Source organism: Phocoena phocoena, chromosome 8, assembly GCF_963924675.1.
Source record: "Phocoena phocoena chromosome 8, mPhoPho1.1, whole genome shotgun sequence".
Taxonomy (NCBI): Eukaryota; Metazoa; Chordata; class Mammalia; order Artiodactyla; family Phocoenidae; genus Phocoena; species Phocoena phocoena.
This window is the reverse complement of record NC_089226.1, coordinates 20,662,546-20,687,255: the sequence shown is the minus strand read 5'-3', so window position 1 is coordinate 20,687,255 and position 24,710 is coordinate 20,662,546. Positions and strand designations below refer to the sequence as shown.

The following is a 24,710-nucleotide window of genomic DNA, read 5'->3' as shown; positions in this document are numbered from 1 at the left end:
GGATAACCCTACACAGAAGGGTACCTAACAAATGCAGGTAGACGGGATTACATGTCAAATTAGAATCAGAAATCTGTTTTGTAAACTTGTAGCTTCATACATAGAATATGCTTAATCCTGCTACAGTACTCTAGAATGTGGGAATATATCTTCCATTCGGCTGCCCTTCACATCATTTGGCTGGAAAACCTGTTCACCCCGGTTTCCTGTTGGGCTACAAACCTGAAATTAAACCTTTGTAACCCAGTACAGCCTGCGCGGAGCGAAGCCCCAAACCTGGTGACGGTTGGGTCCGTTGAGGCTGCGGGCGCATCCGGCGAGCACAGTGATGCCCCCTCTGGCAGTTCTCTGCCGGAGCGCCTAGACCCGCCCCTCGGCCGCAGGCTCTCTGCGCCCGGCTGGTCCTCGAGACCCTTGCCATTCTTTCCTCAAAACGGGGCCACGCCCCTCAGCCCACCTCAGACCACTCTGCCTCTATCAGCCCCGCTCTCGCCACCTTTTTAGGCCCCTCCCTTTCGGCCGTGCCCTACACAACGCTTAGGTGAAGTCCTCCTCTGAGATGCGGTCACCACTGCGAGCCCACCACCTGCCACTCCTCTCCACGTCTAATTCTTCCAGACTCGGCCTGCGGAAGCTCCGCTGGAACGCCCCTGCCACTCGTGGCTCCACAGTACCCGCCCTGGGCCACCCTTTTCCCCGACACCCGGGAGAAAGACCGTACGTTCTACACGTTTCTGGTCCACGGAGGGTGTAAGGCGAATCTTTGGAGCCCGTTTTACGACAACTTGCGGCCGCGCGGTGCGGCTGACGGCAACGCCGCGCTGCTCTTGGAGAGGTCACTTCGGAGACGGCGCTGGCTTTGGGGTGTGGGGGTCAGCGGCAGTATGTGGCGCGTCTGTGCGCGACAGGCCCAGAATGCAGCCCCAAGGGCAGGATTTGGGGCTCGGTGGACGGCCTTGCGGGAGGAGCCGGGAGCTCGGTGCGTGACCCCGCAGGCTGGCTCGGCTCCGGCTCGTTGCTGCAGCAGGACCACAGGGTATGGCAGGCTCCGGGCACTCTGCGGCTGGAGCCCCAGCTCCTGGGCCACACCGCGGAGTCGCGTCTTGCTGCAGCTTTGGGGATCTCCTAGGCGCCGCTGGTATAGCCTCCCCCCGCATCAGAAGGTGAGCCCCGTACCTGTCCTTCGCGGGACCCCGTTGTCCTTCATGGGATCCTTCCTTAGAGGCCTCAGTCAGTGATCTTCCATCCCCCTCCAAGTATACTGCGTGTCAGTGTCCCTTCTCCATTACCCAGCTTTGCTGTAGCTCTTGAGCTTTCTTCTCCTGACCTATTCCATTGAAGAGCGCCAAGCCTGGGGCGGTATGTGGAACGTCTGCTGAGTACATGCTGTGAGACCCACGCAGGCCTGTGGAGCAGGAAGCCTGCCCTTCTGGTGGAGAGCTTCTGGTGGCAGGAACCCCCTTTATATCCCCAGTGCCCACTGTGTCTTGGGACTCAAACTCTTTGCGTTAAATTGTAGTGACTTGAGTGAAGCGTTAAACCAGAATGAGAGTTAGGTAGCTCTTTGTAAATTTCGTATTTCTCCTTTGTCTTCTCCAGGTTCCATTGCCCTCTCTTTCCCCCACAATGCAGGCGGGCACCATAGCCCGCTGGGAGAAAAAGGAAGGGGAAAAAATCAATGAGGGTGAATTAATTGCAGAGGTAAGTTGTTTTAAAATATGGAAATGAGTTAGAAGGGACCGGCTTAGCTAAACTGAGCGTTAACTTCCTGAGTGAGTAGTTATCCCTTTTGCTTAAGAAACTTAGATGTTTTTTACAACTTGATATTAGAGAAGGTTGGTTAGCTAAATAAGTTAGCAGCAGCTAGCCAAACTGATTTTTAGCTAAGATATTTTTAATAGTAATTCTTTCAAACCTGTGATAGAGGCTTTATTTTCTCGTGACTGTTGAGCTGTATGATTTTTTTAAATTGAAGTATAGTTGATTTACAATGTTGTGTTAACTTCTGCTGTACAGCAAAATGATTCAGTTATACATATATATACATTTTAAAAAAATATTCTTTTCCATTATGGTTTGTCACGGGAAACTGAATAAAGTTCCCTTGTTGGACCTTGTTGTTATCCATTCTATGTAATAGTTTGCATCTGCTAACCCTGAACTCCCACTCCATTCCCCTCCCACCCCACAACCACAAGTCTGTTCTCTGTGTCTGTGAGTCCGTTTCCGTTCTGTAGATAAGTTCATTTGTGTCATATTTTAGATTGCACATATAAGTGATAGCATGTGGTATTTTTCTTTTTCTTTCTGACTTACTGCACTTTGAACTGTATGATTTTAGACACAAGCTAATAAACTTCATACTGGCAGCAGAAGTCTAAGCTCCTGCTTTTGTGTTAAAAGGTTGAAACTGATAAAGCTACTGTTGGATTTGAGAGCCTGGAGGAGTGTTACATGGCAAAGATACTTGTTGCTGAAGGTACCAGAGATGTTCCAATTGGAGCAATCATCTGTATCACAGTTGAAAAGTGAGTAGTACCATGGCAATCTGTGGAACTTAGATGCTCAAGTGGAGTATTTTAACCCAGAATTGAGAAGTTAGTTAAAGGCTTCTAAGACTACTGAATCCACTTTATAACCCCCTTATACTTATGCATTCTTTCTCTTCCTTAGACCTGAAGATATTGAGGCCTTTAAAAATTATACACTGGACTCTTCAGCAGCACCTACCCCACAAGCAGCCCCAGCACCAACCCCTGCTGCCGCTGCTCTGTCACCTGCACCTCCCGCTCAGGCTCCTGGTAGCTCATATCCTCCTCACATGCAGGTGAGGCTCAGCCTCTGGGTGTTTGCTCTAGAAAATTTATTATTCATTTATTATTTTTCATAGGTGGCTCTCACATCCTGGGAACTGGCATTAAATATGGCTAGTTTTTGTCATTTGAAAGTAAATAGAGGTTTAAACATGCAAATTGACAACTTTTATTCCTGGTGGTTATTTCCAGGTGTGTGAACCTGGCTAGTTCTTTTAACCTTTCACAGCCTCAGTGTAGCAGATAGGATAATGTTTGGTACTTCTCATTCAAGAACATTTTGTTAGATTTTGAGGATGATTTGTACTTATACTACTCCCTGTATAAATAAGAGTTTTTAGTAGGCCCCAAGTACTGTCTGTTGAATGAAAGTTCCCAATTGGTGTTTTTCCTTGACATGTGGTATTCTATTTTCTAAGAGTAAGTGAAGTAGTCCAGTAGTATTAATAAAAGACTGAACTAAAATAAAGAATAAGTGTCAAATAGACATATATAATAACATTGCAACAAAGCTGAAGGTGGTAAATATAGTCACTGTTGATTCTATTAACTAAATCAGTTTATAAGAAGCTAATTAGTTTATTAGATATTAAGATTATCCCATCTATATTTGTGTTTCAGATACTGGAAATGGATAAAAGCCAGCTGCACTTTTTCTAAAGGATTAAGACTAGAACTTTCCTTCACTTAGTTTATTTGTAGAAATTTTTGTATAGGAATAATTTTCTCCTTTGGACATCATGTTCTATTCCATGGTCTTTTTTTTTTCTATAAATTTATTTATTTATTTATTTATGGCTGCATTGGGTCTTTGTTGCTGTGCACGGGCTTTCTCTAGTTGCGGCGAGGGGAGGCTACTCTTCTTTGAGGTGTGCAGGCTTCTCATTGTGGTGGCTTCTCTTGTTGCGGGCCCTGGAGTGCGTGGGCTTCAGTAGTTGTGGCACATGGACTCAGTAGTTGTGGCTCGCGGGGGTCTAGAGCACAGACTCAGTAGTTGTGGCGCACGGGCTTAGTTGCTTCGCGGCATGTGGGATCTTCCCAGACCAGGGCTCGAACTCGTGTCTCCTGCATTGGCAGGCGGATTCTTAACCACTGCGCCACCAGGGAAGTCCTCCATGGTCTTTTATTAACATTCACTCATTATAAAGTTTTGCCTGGTGGTCAGTTCACGCATTTATCTCATCCTGTTCCGCAAATTCTGTCTCACTACACCAGACAGTACATTTCTCTATAATTTATGTCTTTGGCTTTTTGTGAAAGTTTTAGGGTTCTGTCTTAATTATCCTTTAAGATACAGCATAGAGATTATTGGATCCACTAATTTTTAAGAAGTAGATGAAGATGAGGGACTTCCCTAGTGGTCCAGTGGTTAAGACTCCACGCTGCCAATGCAGGGGGCCCAGGTTCGATCTCTGGTCAGGGAACTAAAAAAAGATTCTGCAGGTCGTAGTGAAGATCCTGCACGCAGCTACGAAGGTCCCGAGTGCCGCAACTAAGACCCGGTGTAGGTAGGTAGGTAGGTAGGCAGATAAGATAGATAATTCTGACCGAGAAAAACATTTAAAAAATTTTCTAATTAGAGTTCTAAGTTTTGTTTTACTCCCCCCCCTCACCTTCCTGAGACATCATCAATTGAAATGATTTTTCTCTCAGCATAAACCTGTTGTTAATTAGAGGGCTTCCCTGGTGGTGCAGTGGTTGAGAGTCCGCCTGCTGATGCAGGGGACTCAGGTTCGTGCCCCGGTCTGGGAAGATCCCACATGCTGCGGAGTGGCTGGGCCTGTGAGCCATGGCCGCTGAGCCTGCACATCCGGAGCCTGTGCTCCGCAACGGGAGAGGCCACAGTGGTGAGAGGCCTGCGTGCCACAAAAAAACAAAACAAAACAAAAAAACCCTAAAAGATAGCCAACAAAACCCATAATGAGTAAGCATCCAAATTCAGTGGACATACAAGCCATATAAATAAGAAAGCAATTTTAAATTTAGATCAGCCAATCTGATGTTTAGATTTTACTGGGGTGGAAGTGACTATTGTAAGAGCAGTTTGTTCATTTGTTCATTCATTCATTCATTTTTTTTTGCCGCACCGTGTGGCATGTGGGATCTTAGTTCCCCGACCAGGGGATCGAACCCGTGCCCCCTGCATCGGGAGTGCAGAATCTTAACCACTGGACCGCCAGGGAAGTCCCAAACAGTTCTTAGTAAGAGTTTTTTTTATCTTGAAAAATTATCTGGCAAGTTTGGGAGAAATTCAGTTTCCCCTGAGTGAAGAGATAGATGCCAATACAGCACACAGTAAAATTTTAGTGGAAAGTCTGGACTAAGGTCATTCTGTGAAAATGAAAAACTGTAGCTTAATCTAAGTATTAAGAAAGACGAAAAGATGTTCTGTGCTTAGATATTTATTGAGGAATTAATTTTTAGTAAGAACTCTTTCCCATCTGCCCATTGTTTTTACGTTTGGAGGGTGGAAAAATATTTCGAAGGTGGGTCAGAGTATCACTGGTACTGTAAAAGCTTGAGATTTGAAAGATTCACGTGTAGGGACACTTGAGGCAGTGGGCTTTTACTGCTGTGGGGGCATGGGAATTTGGATGGTCACAGTCACTATCATTCCATAAAACTGTTTGCTGGCCTGAGTTCCACTGTGTCCACAGCTTCCTAGTATTACACAGTAATAAAATGTGTTTGTTTCTACAGGTGCTTCTTCCTGCCCTCTCTCCCACCATGACCATGGGCACAGTTCAGAGATGGGAAAAAAAAGTGGGTGAGAAGCTAAGTGAAGGAGATTTATTGGCAGAGATAGAGACTGACAAGGCCACTATAGGTGAGATTTCTTCAGCTCTTAATGGTTGAGGCACTGAGTTTTCCAATGAGGGAAGAGGATTGCCGTCCTATCCTATAATGAGTGAGTGATAACATGAAAAATTTTAATTCTTGGGATTCATTTCCTGGAACAGAATATTTCATAACAAAAGTGTGCATAGTTGGATTTGTCAGTGCCATGCTGTAGTCTCATTGGATCAAGGATATGTCAGCTTAGGGATTATTTTTAGGCCAGAGTTTGCTTATTTATTAGCCTTATCATTATCTAAACTGGGCAAGGGGGAAAAAAGAAGAAACAGGAGAAAATAACATCAAAGGCAGGAAAATACCAAAGAATTTCAGATGACTTTGAGGGAAGACTTGAAAGCAAGGCTTAGATTGTTTTCATAGTTTGAGAATGAGTGATGGAATGTATGTGTTACCTGTTCAGATATCATATCACATTTCCTTTTATTCCCTCTCTGATTTATTTTTATGCTTAGAACAAAACCCATATAGATAATCATATTTGTCATACCATGTATAGATATTTGTATTCTCTTTTTTTTTTTTTTGCGGTACGCGGGCCTCTCACTGTTGTGGCCTCTCCAGTTGCGGAGCACAGGCTCCGGACGCGCAGGCTCAGCGGCCATGGCTCACGGGCCCAGCCGCTCCGTGGCATGTGGGATCTTCCCAGACCGGGGCATGAACCCACGTCCCCTGCATCGGCAGGCGGACTCTCAACCACTGCGCCACCAGGGAAGCCCTAGATATTTGTAGATAAATGTATTTCCTGTCCAGTTCTCAGAGATGCAGTAGGAGATTCTGGGCATCCTCTGCAGTGGTTGTTTTCAGATTTTGTTACTCAAACCCTTGATGGCACGTTGAGGCGAAGGAGAACTTAAGGAGCAGCACTCTGCTGTTCCGTGCCCGCTCCCCCACTTCCACCAGGACACCTCCTTCTTATCTTTCTGCATATTGCGCTTCCTCCCATAAGATTTTATTAGAAGAAAGGATTCTGTTTGTTAAAAAGAGAGAAACAAACAAAAAAAACCCTGGCAAAAATAGATCTGCTTTGCATTTTAACTTGAATACCAATGTTGCTGTAGAGACTAATATTCTAAAGACTCTGGTCACTAGAGAACTATTACCTTGGTCAAACTCTTTAAACTCTATTGTGGCCTTGGAGTCTTTTCTTTTTATACATGTCTTATATTGTGTATTAATTCTCAACTGGGATATGGAAGGATTCATCAAAGATGTGTTTGTCAGGGAGAGGCACAACGCCACAGAAAGCCAAGATCTGGAAGGCAAAAGTTGTCCTCTCCAATGGGTTCTTTTAGTTTTACTTTCGGAACTCTTCATATTTGAGTTCCTTGTAAGAAAAGCACTAGCTGGGAATTCCCTGACGGTCCAGTGGTTAGGACTCCATGCTTTCACTCCCGAGGGCCTGAGTTCAATCCCTGGTGGGGGAACTAAGATCCCGCAAGCCGTGTGGCCAGAGAAAGAAAAGAAAAGCAGTAGCTGAATAAAGTCACCACCACAGAATCTCTAGTTATGCTGTATTTCTTCATAATGAAATAGTTGGTATAATACCAAGTATGGCCTCTCAAAAAGTTCCAAAGATGCTTTTAGGGGTGTAATCCCATGTCAGTATCAACTATAGTAGGTCTTTCAATTTAACCATGTGGTTCTGATCTTTAGCAGTACAACTGATGCCATCTTGGAGTCTTGTGGGTCTGCAAGGGGCTGCCCCTGGGGATGTTTTAAAGAAAACGTTCAGAACTAACCACTGTGTAATCTCTTATAGTTTTATTTAACAGATATTTATTTAGTATTTACTTTGTGCCAGGTACTGTTTCTAAGTACTTGGAAAATGTTCACTTAATTTTTGTAATATCCCCGTGAGGTAGGTACTATTGTCATTCCCATTTTGTAGGTAAAGAAGCTGAGACACAGAGAAGCTAAATAGCTTGCAAAAGGTTATATAGCTACTTTGAAGAAGAACCTTTTACTTAAAACTGTGCTTTGAGTTTGGTAGGATAGTGGAGTCCTTTAAGTTCCATAATGGTTTTTTCTTTCTATTTAAGGTTTTGAAGCACAGGAAGAAGGTTACCTAGCAAAAATCCTGATCCCTGAAGGTACAAGAGATGTCCCTCTAGGAACCCCACTCTGTATCATTGTAGAAAAAGAGGCAGATATACCAGCATTTGCTGACTATCGGCCAACTGAAGTAACTGATTTAAAACCACCAGCACCACCACCTATCCCATCCCCGGTAGGTATGCTTCTAGAATTGAGGGAACACTTAAACCTTATTCATCTCTAAATTAAGGGATTAAAGTAGATGATATTCTAGGTTCCTTCCAGCTCTAAGATTCTATGAATAAGGAAGGAGATAGTTAACATTTGTGGAGACCTACACAGTGTGTGGCACTGCACCATTCACATAATGGTCAATAGTTTGATTTGTATAGCTTTTGTTTTTTCCTGGTGTCTTGAGTCCTGCCGAGAACAAAGCTGAGGTGACATGTTCTTTTTCTGCTTTAGGTGTAGATATATATATATATATATATATATATATATATATATGGAAGGTAATGCTTTGTCACCCATTTTCTGTAGAATTTGTAGTTTTTGTCATTGTCAATCCTCTTGGTATTAACATATAGTAGGTCAAGCTTATATTTGTAATACATTGGAACCTTCACGTAAATGGCTTATTTTGCATAGAATTTAGTCTGTCTCTATGCACTGTATACTATATACCTATAACATGAGCTTGTATGAATTTCAGGCATCAGTTACACTATAATGAACTTCTGCAGGTGTAGAATCATGTGAGTTTAGATGAGGTACACAGTTCTGTCAGAGAAAACTTGATTTCTGACTGCCGTACATATATGGGGAGCTGGCAAGTAGTTGTAGTGGTTTATTTTTTAATGTGTTTCAACATGGAACCTTCCAGAATAATTTATTATTTTGGAATTAGGTTAAGTAAAAACAAAAGCCATGTAGGTGATATAAGAGAATGAGAATAAAGAAGGGACAAGTGATTAAAGTGAAGAAAGGCTATAAGGATGTTATATACTGGTTACCAAAATTAAATTCCATGCCTCTCTTTGTTAATCATGGAGTTAGAGAATTTGACTTTGTTCTGTCTTTGACATAAAATAATGTTATTCTATTCATATTGCTGTATTATGTTGGTTAAGCAGGAAAAATGTGCATTTGATATTTGGAAAAAAGATGAAAGTTATTTAATTAAAATAGGTTTAACTAAATAAACTATAAACTCTTAAATCTTTCAGACCAATCTTTGCAGTGGTGAATTAACAATCTGTAACTTTTTTCAAAAGGCAGCCCCTGTTCCTCCAACTCCCCAACCTGTAGCCCCTACACCTTCAGCCACCCACCCAGCTACTCCTGCTGGACCAAAGGGAAGGTTGTTTGTTAGCCCTCTTGCAAAGAAGCTGGCAACAGAGAAAGGGATTGACCTTACACAAGTAAAAGGTAAGTCTGTTTCTATGGAGTGGGGTTTTACTAAAATTTAGTAGTTTCTTCCTTAGGACCAGAGGCTACAACTATATATAGTCATCTTATCTGCGATAGTCGGGGGAAGGATGAGGGAGGGAAATATCTCCTTTGGTGCCACCACAGAGTAGGAAAATTTACTGTGCTTTGTTTAGTCTGTCTAAGAGCTACCTATATAACTTAGATAGCTTTTTTTCCTTCCCTGTTAACGGGAACTGCTTAATTGTTGGTGAAGGTATGATGTGTTTGTTCAGCAGAGTTGGGTTATGGTACTTGATTGTATAATAAGAAATCTGTATTAGTGCTAGGCTAATTGAATGTAGTAATACACAGAACAAAACATGAAGTTGGGGTGATTTGAAGTGACTTATAATAAAGTTCATACAAAACTGAACTAACGCCCCTTGAGGGCAAAGGAAAATGTCTTACCTATCTTTTCCTCCCCAGAGAGATAGTGTAGCTTAGTGATAAGAGCATGGGGTCTTGAATCAGACCATCTAGGGTTTAATCCTGGCTTTATCATTTTCTGTGTAATATGTCTTTTGATGAATTACTTTAATCCATCTGTTTTTCCATCTGTACAACTAGATAATAGTTTACATTAAAACAGGTGAAGTGCTTAGAACAGTATCTAGAATGTAATAAGTACTCAATACATATTAGTTTTGTTCACATTATTACTATTATTGGCTGGCATTTAAATGTTTTAAGCTAAAATTTAATGTAAGGTAATTAATATACTTTGGCAAAGGGGGGAAATTACTATTCCTGGAACATGGCTTGATGGCTAATACTATGTGCTAGTCTTTTAATTACCAGATTTAATTTGCATAACATTTATTGAAGTAAGAATTATCATTTCCCATTTTTTTATTGTCCAGCTATGAGCACTCATCAGTGGTTATCATCTGTCTGCAATCTATTGTTTTTATGGTTAGAAAGCAAGCCAATCCCCAAAGGCACAAGAATAGAATGTTATCGCTGTTTTACTTCAGAGGATTCTTGTAATATTGGAAGACCCTTTTTTCACCTTAATATTATTTCACTAGTGTATTGCCATTCTTTATGTACATGTGATTAGAATCAGGGACAGCAATTTAAATTGGAATACATTTTAAGGGGAGGAGGGACTAGGTTAATAATTATATCTGAAGAATTTAGACAAGTAAACAAGGACCATTTATTAGATATTTAGCAATACTGACTGCCTTAGGAGAGATTTAAGTGGAAAAATCTCAATATTCTTATCATGAAGTTAGAGTTAAGTGATTCATTTATTTAGACAAATATTCATTGAGTATTGTCTATGTATCCAACACTTGTTCATAAGACAGACGAGATTCCAGTTTCGGATGCTCATATTACCAACAATAAAGAATTAAATGGACAGGGAGTTAGAGCATAGTAGTTAAGAGTATTGGCTTTGGAGCTGGAGTGCTTGGATTTAAAACCCAGTTCTGTCGAACACTAAGTGTGTTACCTTTTGTGTCTCAGTTTCTTCATTTGTATATAAAAATAATAACTTATAGCTTGTTGGGATTAAATAAGTTAATAAACAGTGCCCATACATAGAAAGCATTAGCTATGATGATAGCATTAGCTATGATGATAATAACTTATTAAATAAGATGATTTGAATGCTAAGAAAGAAATAAACCAAGTGATATACTAGTGAGTAACAGGGTGAATATATGTGTAGTCATGACTGCTTTTGGACGGGGTGGTTGGAGAAGGTCTTTTTGATGAGGTGACATTTGATCTGACCTGAAAAATGAGTCAGCTATGAGCCAACCATGTGAAGAACTGGAGGAAAACCATTTTGGGCAAAGACCAGCTTGAAGTGGAAAGAGCTTGGCATGTTTGGGGAACAGAAAGGAGGCCAGTGTTAATGGAGCATAGTGAGCAAAGGATCTAGTGGTAGGAGATGAGGTCAGAAAGAAACTCAGGGGCGAGAACATAAAGGATTTTACAGGTGATGATAGTATTTGAATTTTATTTAAAGTACAGTAGGAAGCCATTGAAAGATTAATATGAGGAAGTGGCATAAAATGATTTATATTTTTAAAAGATCATTTTGGCTGCTCTGTGCAAATGGATTAAATGAAAGCCAAGGCACCTGTTAAGATGCTGTTGCTGGAGCTGATGATGGTGGCTTACACAAGGGTGGTGAGAGTAGAAATGAAAAGAAATGGACAGCTTCAACATACACTTCTGCCATAGAATCAACAGAACTTAGTCAGGGATTGGATATGGGGACGCGACAACAGCAACTTCAAAAGAAATGCGCAGTGGACGCTGGTCTGGACAGCTTGAAAAATGAAAAGTGGATGAAGAAGTGGAGACAACATTGTGGACAACTTATTCAAGAACATTTGCTGTGAAGGAAGGCATAGAAATAGAAATGTAGCTTTTGGGAGCATATGGGCTCAAGAGAGCTTTTGGAAATGAGTGATAGTAGGACAGGTCTAGTGTAGAGTTTCTCAGCTGTGGCACTGTTGACATTTTTGACCAGGTAATTCTTTGTTGGCGGGATGGCAGCTGGTGTCCTGTGCATTGTAGCATGTTTAGCCACATCCTTGGCTTTTACCTGCTACATGGTAGTAGCATACCCCACTTGGGACAGCCAAAAATATTTTCAAACATTGCCAGATGCCCCCTTGGGGGCAAAATTGCCCTGGTTGAGAACCAGTGGTCTAATAGAAAGGGGTAAATTGGTGATGTAGAAAAGGAGAAAGAGCAGAATAATTTGGCAAGGTACAAAGTTTTTGAGAATGTAAGAGGGGATGGGATTGATTTGGGGTAGAAATTAGGACAGTTTGTCTGCTTTTATAGGAGAGAGGAGAATATGGGGTAGGTTTACAGGTTTGGTGGTAGCAGGTGAGGAGAGTACCTCTCTGGTTCCTGCTATTTGATCAGTAACATATAAAGGGAGGGGGTAGTTCCCTGGTGGTCTGGCGGTTAGGATTCGGTGCTTTCAGTGCTGTGGCCTGGGTTCAGTCCGGGTTAGGGAACTGAGATCCCACACGCAGCCAAAAAAAAAAAAAAAAAAGTATAAGGTGAGGGGATCTGCTGGAGAGTTAGTGTGGGAAGGTCTGAGATTAGAGAGATTGTGAAATAGTGTTCTCAGAGACAGGGAAAGTGAATTCAAGGGAAACAGTTTAATTTCTGGGTAGTTTTGTGTGTCTGTTTTAGTTTTGTGCCTCTGAATTTATAGTACAGTCATTCAGCTAGGCGTGTACTTTTCCCCCAGCATTATTAAGCTACTCTGGTGCTGGCACTGAGAAGGCATATGTTTTAGAGTTTGACCAGGGAGTGATTATAACAGTGATCCATAGAGCGTAGGCTGGGTAAGGAGGAAGTGAAGACAGGAGGCTTGACAACATGATGAGAGCAGAGGAATTAGTGGAGTGGAAGAAATTTTGCATTAGGGGGAGTGAGTGGCCTGAAATAAGTGAGCTGAGAGGATCAGTGGTTGGTGTTTATGACACCACCTCTGACACTAAATGTAATTTTCTTTCCACACCGGCAATCAGTTCTCTACACCACGTGGGTATCCAACAATTCAATCCTATTCTGACACTCTTCAGAGTTAGCATCAGACTCCACAGGTTTTTGTTTTTGTTTTAAATTATTTATTTTTGGCTGCGTTGGGTCTTCGTTGCTGCGCACGGGCTTTCTCTAGTTGTGGCGAGCGGGCTTCTCATTGCGGCGGCTTCTCTTGTTGCAGAGCACAGGCTCTAGGCACGTGGACTTCAGTAGTTGGGGCTCGTGGGCTGTAGAGCGCAGGCTCAGTAGTTGTGGCGCATGGGCTTAGTTGCTCCGTGGCATGTGGGATCTTCCTGGACCAGGGCTCGAACCCGTGTCCCCTGCATTGGCAGGCGGATTCTTAACCACTGCGCCACCAGGGAAGTTCCGAGACGCCACAGGTTTAAAGGCTCAGTCCCACAAGTCTGCCCCCACTTGAGATGCCAGTCCTGAGGATCACCCGTACTTCTGACACACTGGCTATAAACCAGGAATTCCCAAGACCCCCTCCTCGGGTTTGATAATTCACTAGAATGACTCACAGAACTCAGGAAAGCACATTATTTACTATTGCCTGTTTATTATAAAGCATACAACTCAGAACAGTCAAATAGAAGAGATGCATGAGACAAAGTATGGGGAGTGGGGGTTGGTGCTGAGCTTCTGTGCCTCTCTGGGAGCACCCCCCCCGCCCCCAGCACATTAATGTGTTCACCAACCCGGAAGCTCTCCAAATCTTGTTGTTCAAGAGTTTTATTTTTATAGGGGTCAATTATTATTTTTATAGGCATCATTGATTGTACCATTGGCCATTGGTTATTGAACTCAATCTCCAGTCTCACCCCTACCCCTTTCCCCCAGGGACAGATTGCTTACCAAATTTGACCAAAATGTAATCATCTGGGGAGAAACTGTTCTGAAAGCCTAAACCCTGATGTTCAGAGTTTGATTTGTCTCAGAGCTACCCATATTATGGTTTATATTTCTTTGATGCAGAGCATTTTCACATCACTGTCCCATTTTATCCTCACAGCATTCCCATGAGTAGGGGCTGGTATGATAATCTGTCCTACAGATGAGACTAAAGACCAGATAAGGTTAAGTGACCACAGTCATCTGTCTAGTTTATGTTTGACAACAACCCTACGTTTTTCACTCCTAGTCTAGTGTTCTTCCCTTTATACCATATTGCTTTTTGATGGTCTGTTGTACCTTCTTAGGGAGAGAGACAATAGAATTTCAAAGATTTCAGCTAACTCCTAATAGGAAATTCTTATAGGTGGATGAAGCTTAGTATAAGGCAGGTGGTACTGTAGTTTCCTCATCTTGAGGGGCTACAGTGTCCAGATCAGCCTTGATTGCAAGGGGAGGTTATGGTTTCTGTCTTTTATAAGGAAGGGAATCTAATAGGCGTACTGCTGCCTCTGTTCTAGAGCTCCTGGTGAGGATAAACACAATCCTAGCCAACTCAGTTTTCATAATGAAGGAAAGGAGTTGGGACGAACTGCACACAACGAGAATCCTTTTAAAGTCTGCCTTGGGGGAAGATGAATCAATTTGACCAAATATTTTCTAGAAGTGGGCCAGTGTAAAAGGTATTTTAATAACTAAATTCTGAATCTCCTTAGAATTAAGGTTCAGGATTATCTACTTAGGTGTAATGTTAAACCTAAGAGGTTGTGGATGGGAGGAGGAAAGAAATTGAATGAAAGTAAAATTAAGCCTGTTGAGGGAACTTTGAAGATCTTTCTTCATGTGTAACATGGCACCTTTTTCCTTCATAATCTCTAACACAAGCCAATATAGCGCCTTGGCTACTGTGAGAAAGCTGTGAATAATGGAGACCACATATAGAATGAATGGTTCTAAAGATGAGATCATTGCATTTGAGAGTTATTCATGCTATTTCAGGGTAAAAACAATTGACTTGCCTGATTTGTCCAAAATAATTGTTATCATATCTGTCGACTCTGTAGCAAGGGAATTAATTGTTTATGAGCAAATGAATGTAGAACCCAAATGAGATCTATTCCAGGGTTTCAGAAAGGGTGTTTTGGAGCTAACGGAGAGGAGGGCAACAAAAGGTGGTATTTTTAGGGAAAAGTTTAAGGGGCATGATTAAGGCAGTGACCCCTTTAGAGGGTCTTTGTTAGAGAACCTTTAGGAACTTGCACTTCAGGATCACAGTGCTGATCTCCTTGAGGAATTAGCGGTACGCTCTCATGTGTGTGGTATTCCTGTGTCTCTTCCAGGGACGGGACCAGACGGCAGAATCATCAAGAAGGACGTCGACTCCTTTGTGCCTACTAAAGCTGCTCCTGTGAGTTATATTTCGCTTCCTAAATTTTGGTTGCAGTTTGTCCCTGCAGAGTGCTTTGTCCAGCCTGTTAGACCCTTGCATACATTATTTATGAATGAAATAGCTTAATCAGAACTGTGTTTTCTTTTGTCTAATTTCACTGGCTAGTAATAAGTACATATGAATGTGCTGTTATTCATACACAAAAGCAAAGATGATATACACATTGAAATCCACTCCAAGTTGTTTTTGTTCTTTTTTGAGTAGTGATACTAAATTTTTCCTAACTTATCATCTTATTCAGGCCCTATTTTTTAAAGCATGCTTGCAAGTTGGTTGGCTAGTGTTTGAGTTTTATGTAGTTAATTAGTTCACAGGGGGATTAAATCCACATAGCCAACTCCGTTTGATCAGTAAAGGTGCTAAAACAATCAACTATAAGTAAGGAAAATGATTTAGTTATTTAGATGTTTGCTTTAAAATAAAAGATTCGTCTTTTTTTTAAAAAAATAAATTTATTTATTTATTTTTGGTTGCGTTGGGTTTTTGTTGCTGCGCATGGCGTTTCTCTAGTTTTTGTGAGCAGGGGCTACTCTTCGTTGCGGTGCACGGGCTTCTCTTGCTGTGGAGCACGGGCTCTAGGCGTGCGGGCTTCAGTAGTTGTGGCTCGTGGGCTCAGTATTTGTGGCTCATGGGCTCTAGAGCGCAGGCTCAGTAGTTGCGGCGCACGGGCTTAGTTGCTCCATGGCATGTGGGATCTTCCTAGACCAGGGCTCGAACCCGTGTCCCCTGCATTGACAGGAGGATTCTTAACCACTGTGCCACCAGGGAAGCCCCTGTCATTGTTTTTTCTTAACAGTATTCAGGAAAATACATTACTTTCTTTGTATTTATCTCTTAATCTTTTCAATTTAGGAATGCTTTGATTGCTTTTATTGAAGAAAGTTTTGTGAAAACAAAATTATTTTGATATAAACTAGTCATAGAAACATTTAAAACATGATTACCCAATTCTAAGTATGAAAATTAGAAACAAAACTCTTAAACAAGCACAGTCCAAATCGGAGTCCCTTTTGCTCCCTTGGGATAGAAATAGCTGTTTTCCTATAAACCATTTAATTTTCACTTTGCCATCTGTAAAAGAGTCACTAACAGTTGTTCACAGTTGCTTATGCTAAGACTAAGAACTTTTTTACCTCCTTCTAGACTCCAGCAGCTGCTGCGTCTCCCCCGAGTCCAGGAGTGGCGCCGGTTCCTACAGGTGTCTTCACAGATATCCCAATCAGCAACATTCGCCGAGTAAGAGTATTACCGTAACTTTTCGACCCAAAGCTGTTGGGGACATCTTTACTCTGATTGTTCAGTTGCATCCACAGTTTGAAACACTAAGAAGAGACTTTTTTAAAATTGGGAACCTTAGATGATTCATTTAATAGGTGTTTGGTTTGGCCAATAGAATTCTTGGGATACACAAACACTGTGTTCTGATTAAATACTATTGGAAGGGGCTAAGTTATGTTGCAGTCCTCCATCTTCCAGTTCTAATAATGCTTGAGGTAAGCATTACCAGGGAGCAAGGTAGAGGGGCAAACAGAGCCCTGAATGAGATGAGGTCTCATTTCAGCTCAAGATAATTGATTTTTGAATCTCTTTGATTTTAGGTGATTGCACAGCGGTTAATGCAATCTAAGCAAACCATACCTCATTATTACCTTTCTGTTGATGTAAATATGGGAGAAGTTTTGTTGGTACGGAAAGAACTTAATAAGGTAAAAGGTCTGGAAATTCTACCTTCATAAATTCTAAAAATCTTGTTTTCCCTCACTGAATATTTACATTTTTGCTCATATATTGTATTTTGTTACAAATGCCAATTGATAATGGAAAAATGGATGTCATCTTAATTTTAACTGACAGAGAGTATCCTGGAGAATTTTCATTTTCTAACCCTTGATTAAAGTTTATGATTAAAGTCGACTTTGCTATGGATCCATTTTAGCCTAACATAGTCCCTATGATCCTATGAGACTACTTGAGTCTCTTCTGGTAGGAACTAGTATGTTTACTTTGTGTTTATAGTTAGTACCAAGCACCTACTTAGTGTTTAGTTACTTAGTTACTTAGTAACTTATGGGATGCCGCTAAAGCAGTGCTTAGCAGGAAACGTACAGGTGTAATGGTCTACATTAAAATAGATGAAGAAAACCAACTTTTGGTTTCTTTTCATCCTTTCCACCTCAGGACATCGGTATATCCACCCCCTCCTACCTTCTCAAGATTATATAGTTTCAGTCTTTGAGAAGAGAATTTAAGAAACTACTATGGTTTCTTGTCTTTGCAGATGTTAGAAGGGAGAAGCAAAATTTCTGTCAATGACTTCATTATAAAAGCTTCAGCTTTGGCATGTTTAAAAGTTCCTGAAGCAAATTCTTCTTGGCTGGACACAGTTATAAGACAGTAAGTATAACACTTCTGGGGAAGGTATACATACATATATATATATATATATATGTACATATATATATATACACATACATATACATATATATCCATCAGCAGTGTTTTGTGTGCTGTCTCACGTATAACTAGGAGTATAGGGAGTAAGGAGAAGCAGAAGATGGAGGGGAGATGGCTTCCACAGGCAAGACAATTTGAAAACAACATAAAGCTATTTCTGAGCTAATGCCAAATTTAGTTAGTAAAGACTACAGATTCTTTGAGTTCAGAAAAGGGAGATAAGTGTACAAATATGTATAATTAAGTTGATAATGACTCTCACAAAGCAGGATTGAAATGGTTTTGTTCACCAATGAGTTCTGCTAAACTTTAGTGGGGGCAAAATTGAAAACAAAACCAAAAAAACAGTATTTGTTAATATTATGGTAGCATGTGACTGGCATGGTGCTCTTGGTGTCTTTCACATGTTGTCTCGTTTAATCCTTATGACCACGTTATGAGTTAGGTGGTTTTACACATTTTCTAGATGAAGAAACTGAGGCTCAGTAAGTTGAGTTACTCCCTGAGTTAATATGTTAGTAGGTAGCAGAACTGTGATTGGAACCAGGATTCTGACTCAGCCTAGGTTTTTTCTACTATGTAGATGCTTTTATATTATTAATTTAAATTTTTTTACAATAATAGTATGTACATTAGAATATTAATTCATGGCTTATGGTGACCTGCTCAACCTTTAATCTGAGGTCCACTCCCAAGAGGCAAACACAGCCTTTAAATTGTTATTTCTTTTGGTATTTACTTTCCTATTTCTAAACATTTTTCTGTTGCCTTTCATAAATTTTTCATTTCATTTACTTTATCAACTGACTTCCTATTAAAGAAGGTTAAGATTTAGCTTTGTTCTACCCTCTCTACAAACACACACACACACACACACACAACCCATCATCCTACCAAATTGATTGTAGCACAAATTTTGGACAAATCAGTATTCAGTGTTAATATCTTTATGACTATGAAAAATTGTTTATGACTAAGGAAGTATAGTATACCATGAATACCGACCTGATTTTAATGATTGCCTAAGAGGGGCTAATTTTTAAATTACTCATCATGAAATCTTTCTGAAACTCCCCAAGAGAACTCTAAACGTGTTTCACAGGACTGAAAAATGGTTTACTGATTCTAATTTTTTCCTTGGTCACCCCATTCTTAGAGAACATCTGAGGGTCTTACTATATTTTTAGAGACTATATTAGCTTTCTAGGGCTGCCATGACAAATTACCACAAAATTTGTGGCTTAACAAAAATTTATTCTCTCCTAGTTCTGAAGGTCAGAAGTGTGCAATCAAGGTGTCGGCAGGACTGTGCTCCCTCCACGGGCTCTCGGGTGGACTCTTGCTTGCTTTCTCCAGTTCTGGCGGCTCCAGGCATACCTTGGCTTGTGGCTGCACAGCTCCAACTTCACATGGCCTTCATGTGTCCATGTCTTCTCTTCTGTCTCTTACAAGTCCACTTGGCATTGGATTTAGGGCCCACCCAGATAATCTAGGGTGGTCTCATCTCAAGAACTTAATTACATCTGCAAAGACCTTTTTACTAAATAAGGTCACATTAATAGATTCTGGGATTAAGACATAGACATATCTTTTAGAGCATGGTTATGAACATTTGAGGACAGTTCTTTGTGTTGACATATGTTTTCACTTCTCTTGGGTAGACTCCTTGGAGTGGAATTACTGGGTCATAGGGTAAATTTATGTTTAATCTTTTAGGAATATCTGAAGGAAACACTACGTAGATGAAAGGATGGACATTGCAGGGCAAGTTCTATAAATTATTTATTAATCCTTACCAAATGCCCTTCAATTTGTTCGTACAGCTATTCAACAAATATTTATTGAACATATACTGTTTGCTGGATTTAGTGGTGAACAAGATAGGAAACACCATCCCTACTCTCTTAGGAGGAAGATTATTGAACAAATAATATTGTAATGACAAGGTAATTTAATTAAGAAAGAAGTGTTTGCTGTTTGATACCTTGGCCAGAGCCCAGCTACAGTAGTTGCTAAGTGTCACACACTGTATTATTAGAGCAGGTCCCTGTGTTTGCAAGTGACAAAAGCCTGCTGCCTCTGGCGAGCTTGGGCACGCTGGGGGGTATGGTCCCCATAATCTCCAAAGAGCTGGAGTTCTTCCTTCATGTGAAGTTTTTAACTTTTTCTTTTTTTTTAATTGAAGTATAGTTGATTTACAATATTATATTAGTTTTAGGTGTATGGCATAGTGATTCAGTATTTTTGCAGATTATACTCCATTATAAGTTATTACAAGATAATGGCCATAATTCCCTGTGCTATACAATATATCTTTGTTGATTATCTATTTTATACATGGTAGTTTGTATCTGTTAATGCCATACCCCTAATTTGTCACTCCCCCCTTCGCTCTGTCCTTCGGTAACCACTAGTTTGTTTTCTGTATCTGTGAGTTTGTTTCTGTTTTGCATGTGCATCCATTTGTATTATTTTTTACATTCCGCATATAAGATACACAGTATTTGTCTTTTTTTGATTTATTTCACTAAGCATAATATTCTCTAAGTCTGTCCACATGGCTGCAGATAGCAGAATTTCTTTCTTTTTTATGGCTGAGTAATATTCATGTGTGTGTGTGTGGCGGGGGGGGTACTTGGGTTGCTTCCATGCAGTGGAAGCTTGGAGTCTTAACCACTGGACTGCTAGGGAAGTCCCTTCTTCCATGTCTTTAATTGGTATGTTCATTTTTTCCAGATATATTCCCAGGATTGGAATTGCTGGATCATATAGTAGTTCTATTTTTAGTTTTCTAAGGAACTTCCATACTCTTTTTCCACAGTGGTTGCACCAATTTGTTGATACATTCTCACCAACAGTATACAAGGGTTCCCTTTTCTCCATATCCTCACCAGCATTTGTTAACTTTTTCTTTATTGCAGATCACTTTAGCAGGGGCCCTTACATAGACGACCCCTAAGGAGACTCTGATACAATTCAGGAGTTTGGGAACTTGGTTGGGGGGGGAAAGTCATTCTTTTCTACTAACCTTTAACTGAAATTTAGCATTTCCTCCCATTATAAATATAAAGAACAAATCAAAGAGGTATTAATAGTACTTGTGCTGATGACCAAATAAAAATCAAGTTACTTTCGTATCACATTGTAGTTATTGCGGATATCTTAAAATATATTTTTTTCTTATCACTACTTCAAAAGTATAGCCATAATTAGACCTGCTGCAAGATTACTGAGTTAATACAGAAGTGCATATATCACAATTTTGTTTTTTGAATAGTTTGATAACTGAATTTCAATATAGTTTGTTTTGGGGGAAGCTTTTCTGGTAATTTGAGTATTTTGTTTTCTGTGTTTAAAAGATATATTCTCAGAAGGGACCCAAATGCAAATGTGCCCCATGGCGTAGAAAGGATTAAGAATCCTACTTTTATGTTTTGAGACAACACCACCACCCTACCACATGAGTACTTCTGTTTCTCCCACCATGGAGTCCTTTCCCTTCACTCTTCCGTTCATCTGCTCAAGTTCTGCTTGCAGACTCAGCTCCAGCCAGTCCATTTCGTTTCAAAATCTAAGGAGTTCTTTTTAATTCTCACGGATGCTGAACCTTTTTTTCCCCACTTGTACCCATGGTGTTAGTCAAGGCAGATGAGGGGTAGTTAGTGAGTACGTGTGAAACCAACCTACTGACATATCTCTCATTCATTTTTTAAAAGTGCAGGTCTAAGGGAGGCCACAGCAAAATTTAAAAACCAGGAAAGAACTCTCCCTGGCTGAAAAGTAGCACAAACTGAAGTAAATACCACTATTCTTGGGTAACCTAAAACAAACTCTTAATTAAACATTGTTGATGATTATTGAGGTTTACTTTTCTTTTTCTTTTTAAATAGAAATCACATTGTTGATATCAGTGTTGCAGTCAGTACCCCTGCAGGACTCATCACACCTATTGTATTTAATGCACACATAAAAGGACTGGAAACCATTGCTAATGATGTTGTTTCTTTAGCAACCAAAGCACGAGAGGGTAAACTACAACCACATGAGTTCCAGGTAAGGTATTAATTATTTATCTTCTGAATGTTATTTTAATGAATTATGTTATTTTAAAATTTGGCATTATGTTTCTATTGCATTTTCTGCCTTTTGATTCTGCCTTGTGTTCTCACTGACACAAGGTCTTGAAAATAAAGAAAAATTGAGTAACCTATCAAAAGCTGAAAATAACACATTTTCAAGTAGTGTGCAAAAGCCACGCAACTGACTTTCGTTCATATTGCTATAGTTGTATGTTTTCAGTAAAGTGTATTCCATTCATTCCTTTTTTCCTTTCGGCTTTATTTATGTATAATTAGCAAATAGGAATTGTAATATTTAAGGTGTACAACTTGATGTTTTGATATATGTATACACTGTGAAGTGATGATGACAAGCTAATTATCCATCCCCTCATATATTTACCATTTTCCTTTTCTTTTTTATGGTAGTTGAATCCTTTTTTAAAATTCATTTTATTGAAGTATAGTTGATTTACAGTGTTGTGTGAATTTCTACTGTATAGCAGAGTGATTCAGTAATACATGTATATACATTCTTTTTCATATCCTTTTCCATTATGGCTTATCACAGGATATTGAATATAGTTCCCTGTGCTATACAGTAGGACCTTGTTGTTTATCCATTCTATATATAATAGTTTGCATCTACTAATCCCAATCTCCCAATCCATCCCTCCCCCACCCTCTCTCCCCACTTGACAACCACAAGTATGTTCTCCCTGTCTGTGAGTCTTGCTTATGTTTTGTAGAGAAGTTCATTTGTGTCATATTTTAGATTCCACATATAAGTGATATCATATGGTATTTGTCTTTCTCTAACTTACTTCACTTGGTATGATAATCTCTAGGTCCAATCCATGTTGCTGAGAGTCCTTAAAGTAAAATATTAAGGTCTTTTCACAAAACATTTGTCATTTTTTTCTAATTTATGTTGACAAGCAGTTACCATGATCTGTTTTTAATCTTTTTTTCTTTAGGGTGGCACTTTTACGATCTCAAATTTAGGAATGTTTGGAATTAAGAACTTTTCTGCTATTATTAACCCACCTCAAGCATGTATTTTGGCAATTGGTGCTTCAGAGGATAGACTGGTTCCAGCAGATAATGAAAAAGGGTAAGTGCCAAAATGGAGAGGGAGTTGTAAACTCACTTTCATTACAATATACCTGATTTTGAGTCTCAGTTTTTATAATTATTGCCATGGCATATTGGAGCTTCAGTCAACAACTCTTCTTATTTTACTGTTTGAGATGGGAAGTCTTGTTTACTCTAGGTCAGGGGTCAGCATACTTTTTTCTTAAAGAGCCAGTTAGTAAATTATTTTATGCTTTCTGGGTCATACGGTGGCTATTGCAAATACTCTGCCATTGTGGTGTAAAAGCAGGCATAGGCAATACATAAATGTATTCCAGTAAACCTGTGGGATTTGGTCTGAGGGCTGTTGTTTGCGGACCTGTATCCTCTAGATAGCTGTCTGGTCTGTTTCTTCAAACTATTAATTTGAGCTAGAGGTGTACAGCCCATGAAGAATAGGTGGAAAATAATGTTACTGGTTGGGATTATAAGTTAGGTGTTGTCATTTGGGCTGGTTACTAGCTAAAATCTAGTGATTGCTTTCAGAATTCCTAATAATGTTTTTATCTTTTTCTAGATTTGATGTGGCTAGCATGATGTCTGTTACACTCAGTTGTGATCATCGGGTTGTGGATGGAGCAGTTGGAGCCCAGTGGCTTGCTGAGTTTAGAAAGTTCCTTGAAAAACCTATCACCATGTTGTTATAATTAACCCAAGAATTTCTAGACTTTCCCAGGTCACACTGGTTCATTCTTACCAAGATATAAATATGTTATTAAACGGTGGTTCTCTTTTTATTTTAAGGTTGACCAGTTACTTTTGAGTCTGTCCAGATAAGTTATTTGTAATGGGCATTACTGAATTTTTTCAAATGCCAATTACATCCAAATATTGTGCACATTTAATCAATACCAAATTTTAAGCTGTATACTCCTAGTCAAGGGGCATGTGGCTTAGCCCTTGGGTCATAAGGACTTCCACTGGGAAATGTAGAGGTAGAATTGTGGTTCCCTATTGAGACAGGCACATAAAAGTAACCTTGATGAGATCTTGAGGTTTTGAAATTTAATTACCTCAAATGTTTTGTTTAGATTTGAGAAAAAGTGAAGAAGTCGGGAAAATTAGTTCTCTTGGAGAAAGGGTTTGAATTGAAGCTTGATTTTGGAACATAAACCTAATGTAAAATTTTCTGTTACATAATCTCGGTTTATCATGGATGGGAAGCATATAGAACTTAAAGGAAAATAACTGAAATTTTAAAAGGCAACATTTTCTTAGAACTGTTCCATCAGCTGTTCTTTGTTTATTTTTCTTTGAATTCAGAAATGGTTGTTTTCCCCTCTTGAGATGAAGATATAAATATGAGCCAGCTACTTGGTAGAAGTGAGAATTTGTGTGGGTATCTATTTAAACAATTGAAATGTGTCATTCTGAGAGCAGAATTCTATAATTACCTCCAAATAAAAGAATATGCTTATAGAATTTAACAGAGTAAAGTTGTGAAAGTAGAATTTTTCCTCCAAAATTGACTGGTGGTTACTTGCAAATGAACTTAATTACCAGGAGTTATTACTTAAATAACTTTGAAAAGCTATATCAAGTAACTATGGAATTAAGTGTGCATATGTAAACTATGTTTCCTAGTGAGATATGTGCCAAAGTCCATTTATCACCAGGTTCTATCTGAAAAGAAGAGGGGAGAGATACGCTGATGAACAGTTTGGAGTGATAAAAGATGATGACCAAAACGAAGTGGTTAGTTCTACTTGGATAAAGTGAAAAATGTTAAATGTGTACAAAAAAAGCATTCTGTGTTTTTCCACCCCAGTGTTGTCTCGTGTAAAATAAGAAAGCCCTAAAATCCTATCGGAGAGAAAAAAATTATTTAGGTTGTTTGCTACCTTATCAACCTAAATATTTTTTTTCCATTTTGTTACAATTTGCCTTTCTTTGGTGGGGAGGTGGATGGTGGTGATATTCAGGATAATAAAAATGAATTAGAAACATCACAATTCTAGACTTTCTACTGAATTGATGTGTTTTAATAAATACTTGGAATTGTAATATGTGGAGCTGTTCCCTGAA

The 24,710-nt window shown here is 39.7% G+C and overlaps 1 protein-coding gene across 10 annotated transcripts; it reads left to right on the top strand.

The window, feature by feature from the left end:
* Positions 1-845: 845 nt before the first annotated feature.
* On the top strand, positions 846-23,406 carry DLAT (dihydrolipoamide S-acetyltransferase). 10 transcript variants are annotated; one of them, XM_065881304.1, is made up of 14 exons: positions 846-1,163; positions 1,600-1,701; positions 2,404-2,528; positions 2,674-2,827; positions 5,514-5,640; positions 7,709-7,900; positions 8,982-9,131; positions 14,930-14,997; positions 16,183-16,275; positions 16,638-16,745; positions 17,318-17,433; positions 21,384-21,546; positions 22,529-22,665; positions 23,203-23,406. In XM_065881304.1, exons 1-14 carry the CDS (start codon positions 885-887, stop codon positions 23,330-23,332), a joined length of 1,944 nt encoding a protein of 647 aa, XP_065737376.1. In that variant the 5' UTR covers positions 846-884; the 3' UTR covers positions 23,333-23,406. The 10 variants fall into 10 exon arrangements, with proteins under 10 accessions (XP_065737376.1, XP_065737378.1, XP_065737377.1 ...); XM_065881306.1 differs by having other exon boundaries at positions 885-1,163; positions 1,633-1,701; XM_065881305.1 differs by having other exon boundaries at positions 885-1,163; positions 21,405-21,546.
* Positions 23,407-24,710: the final 1,304 nt, after the last annotated feature.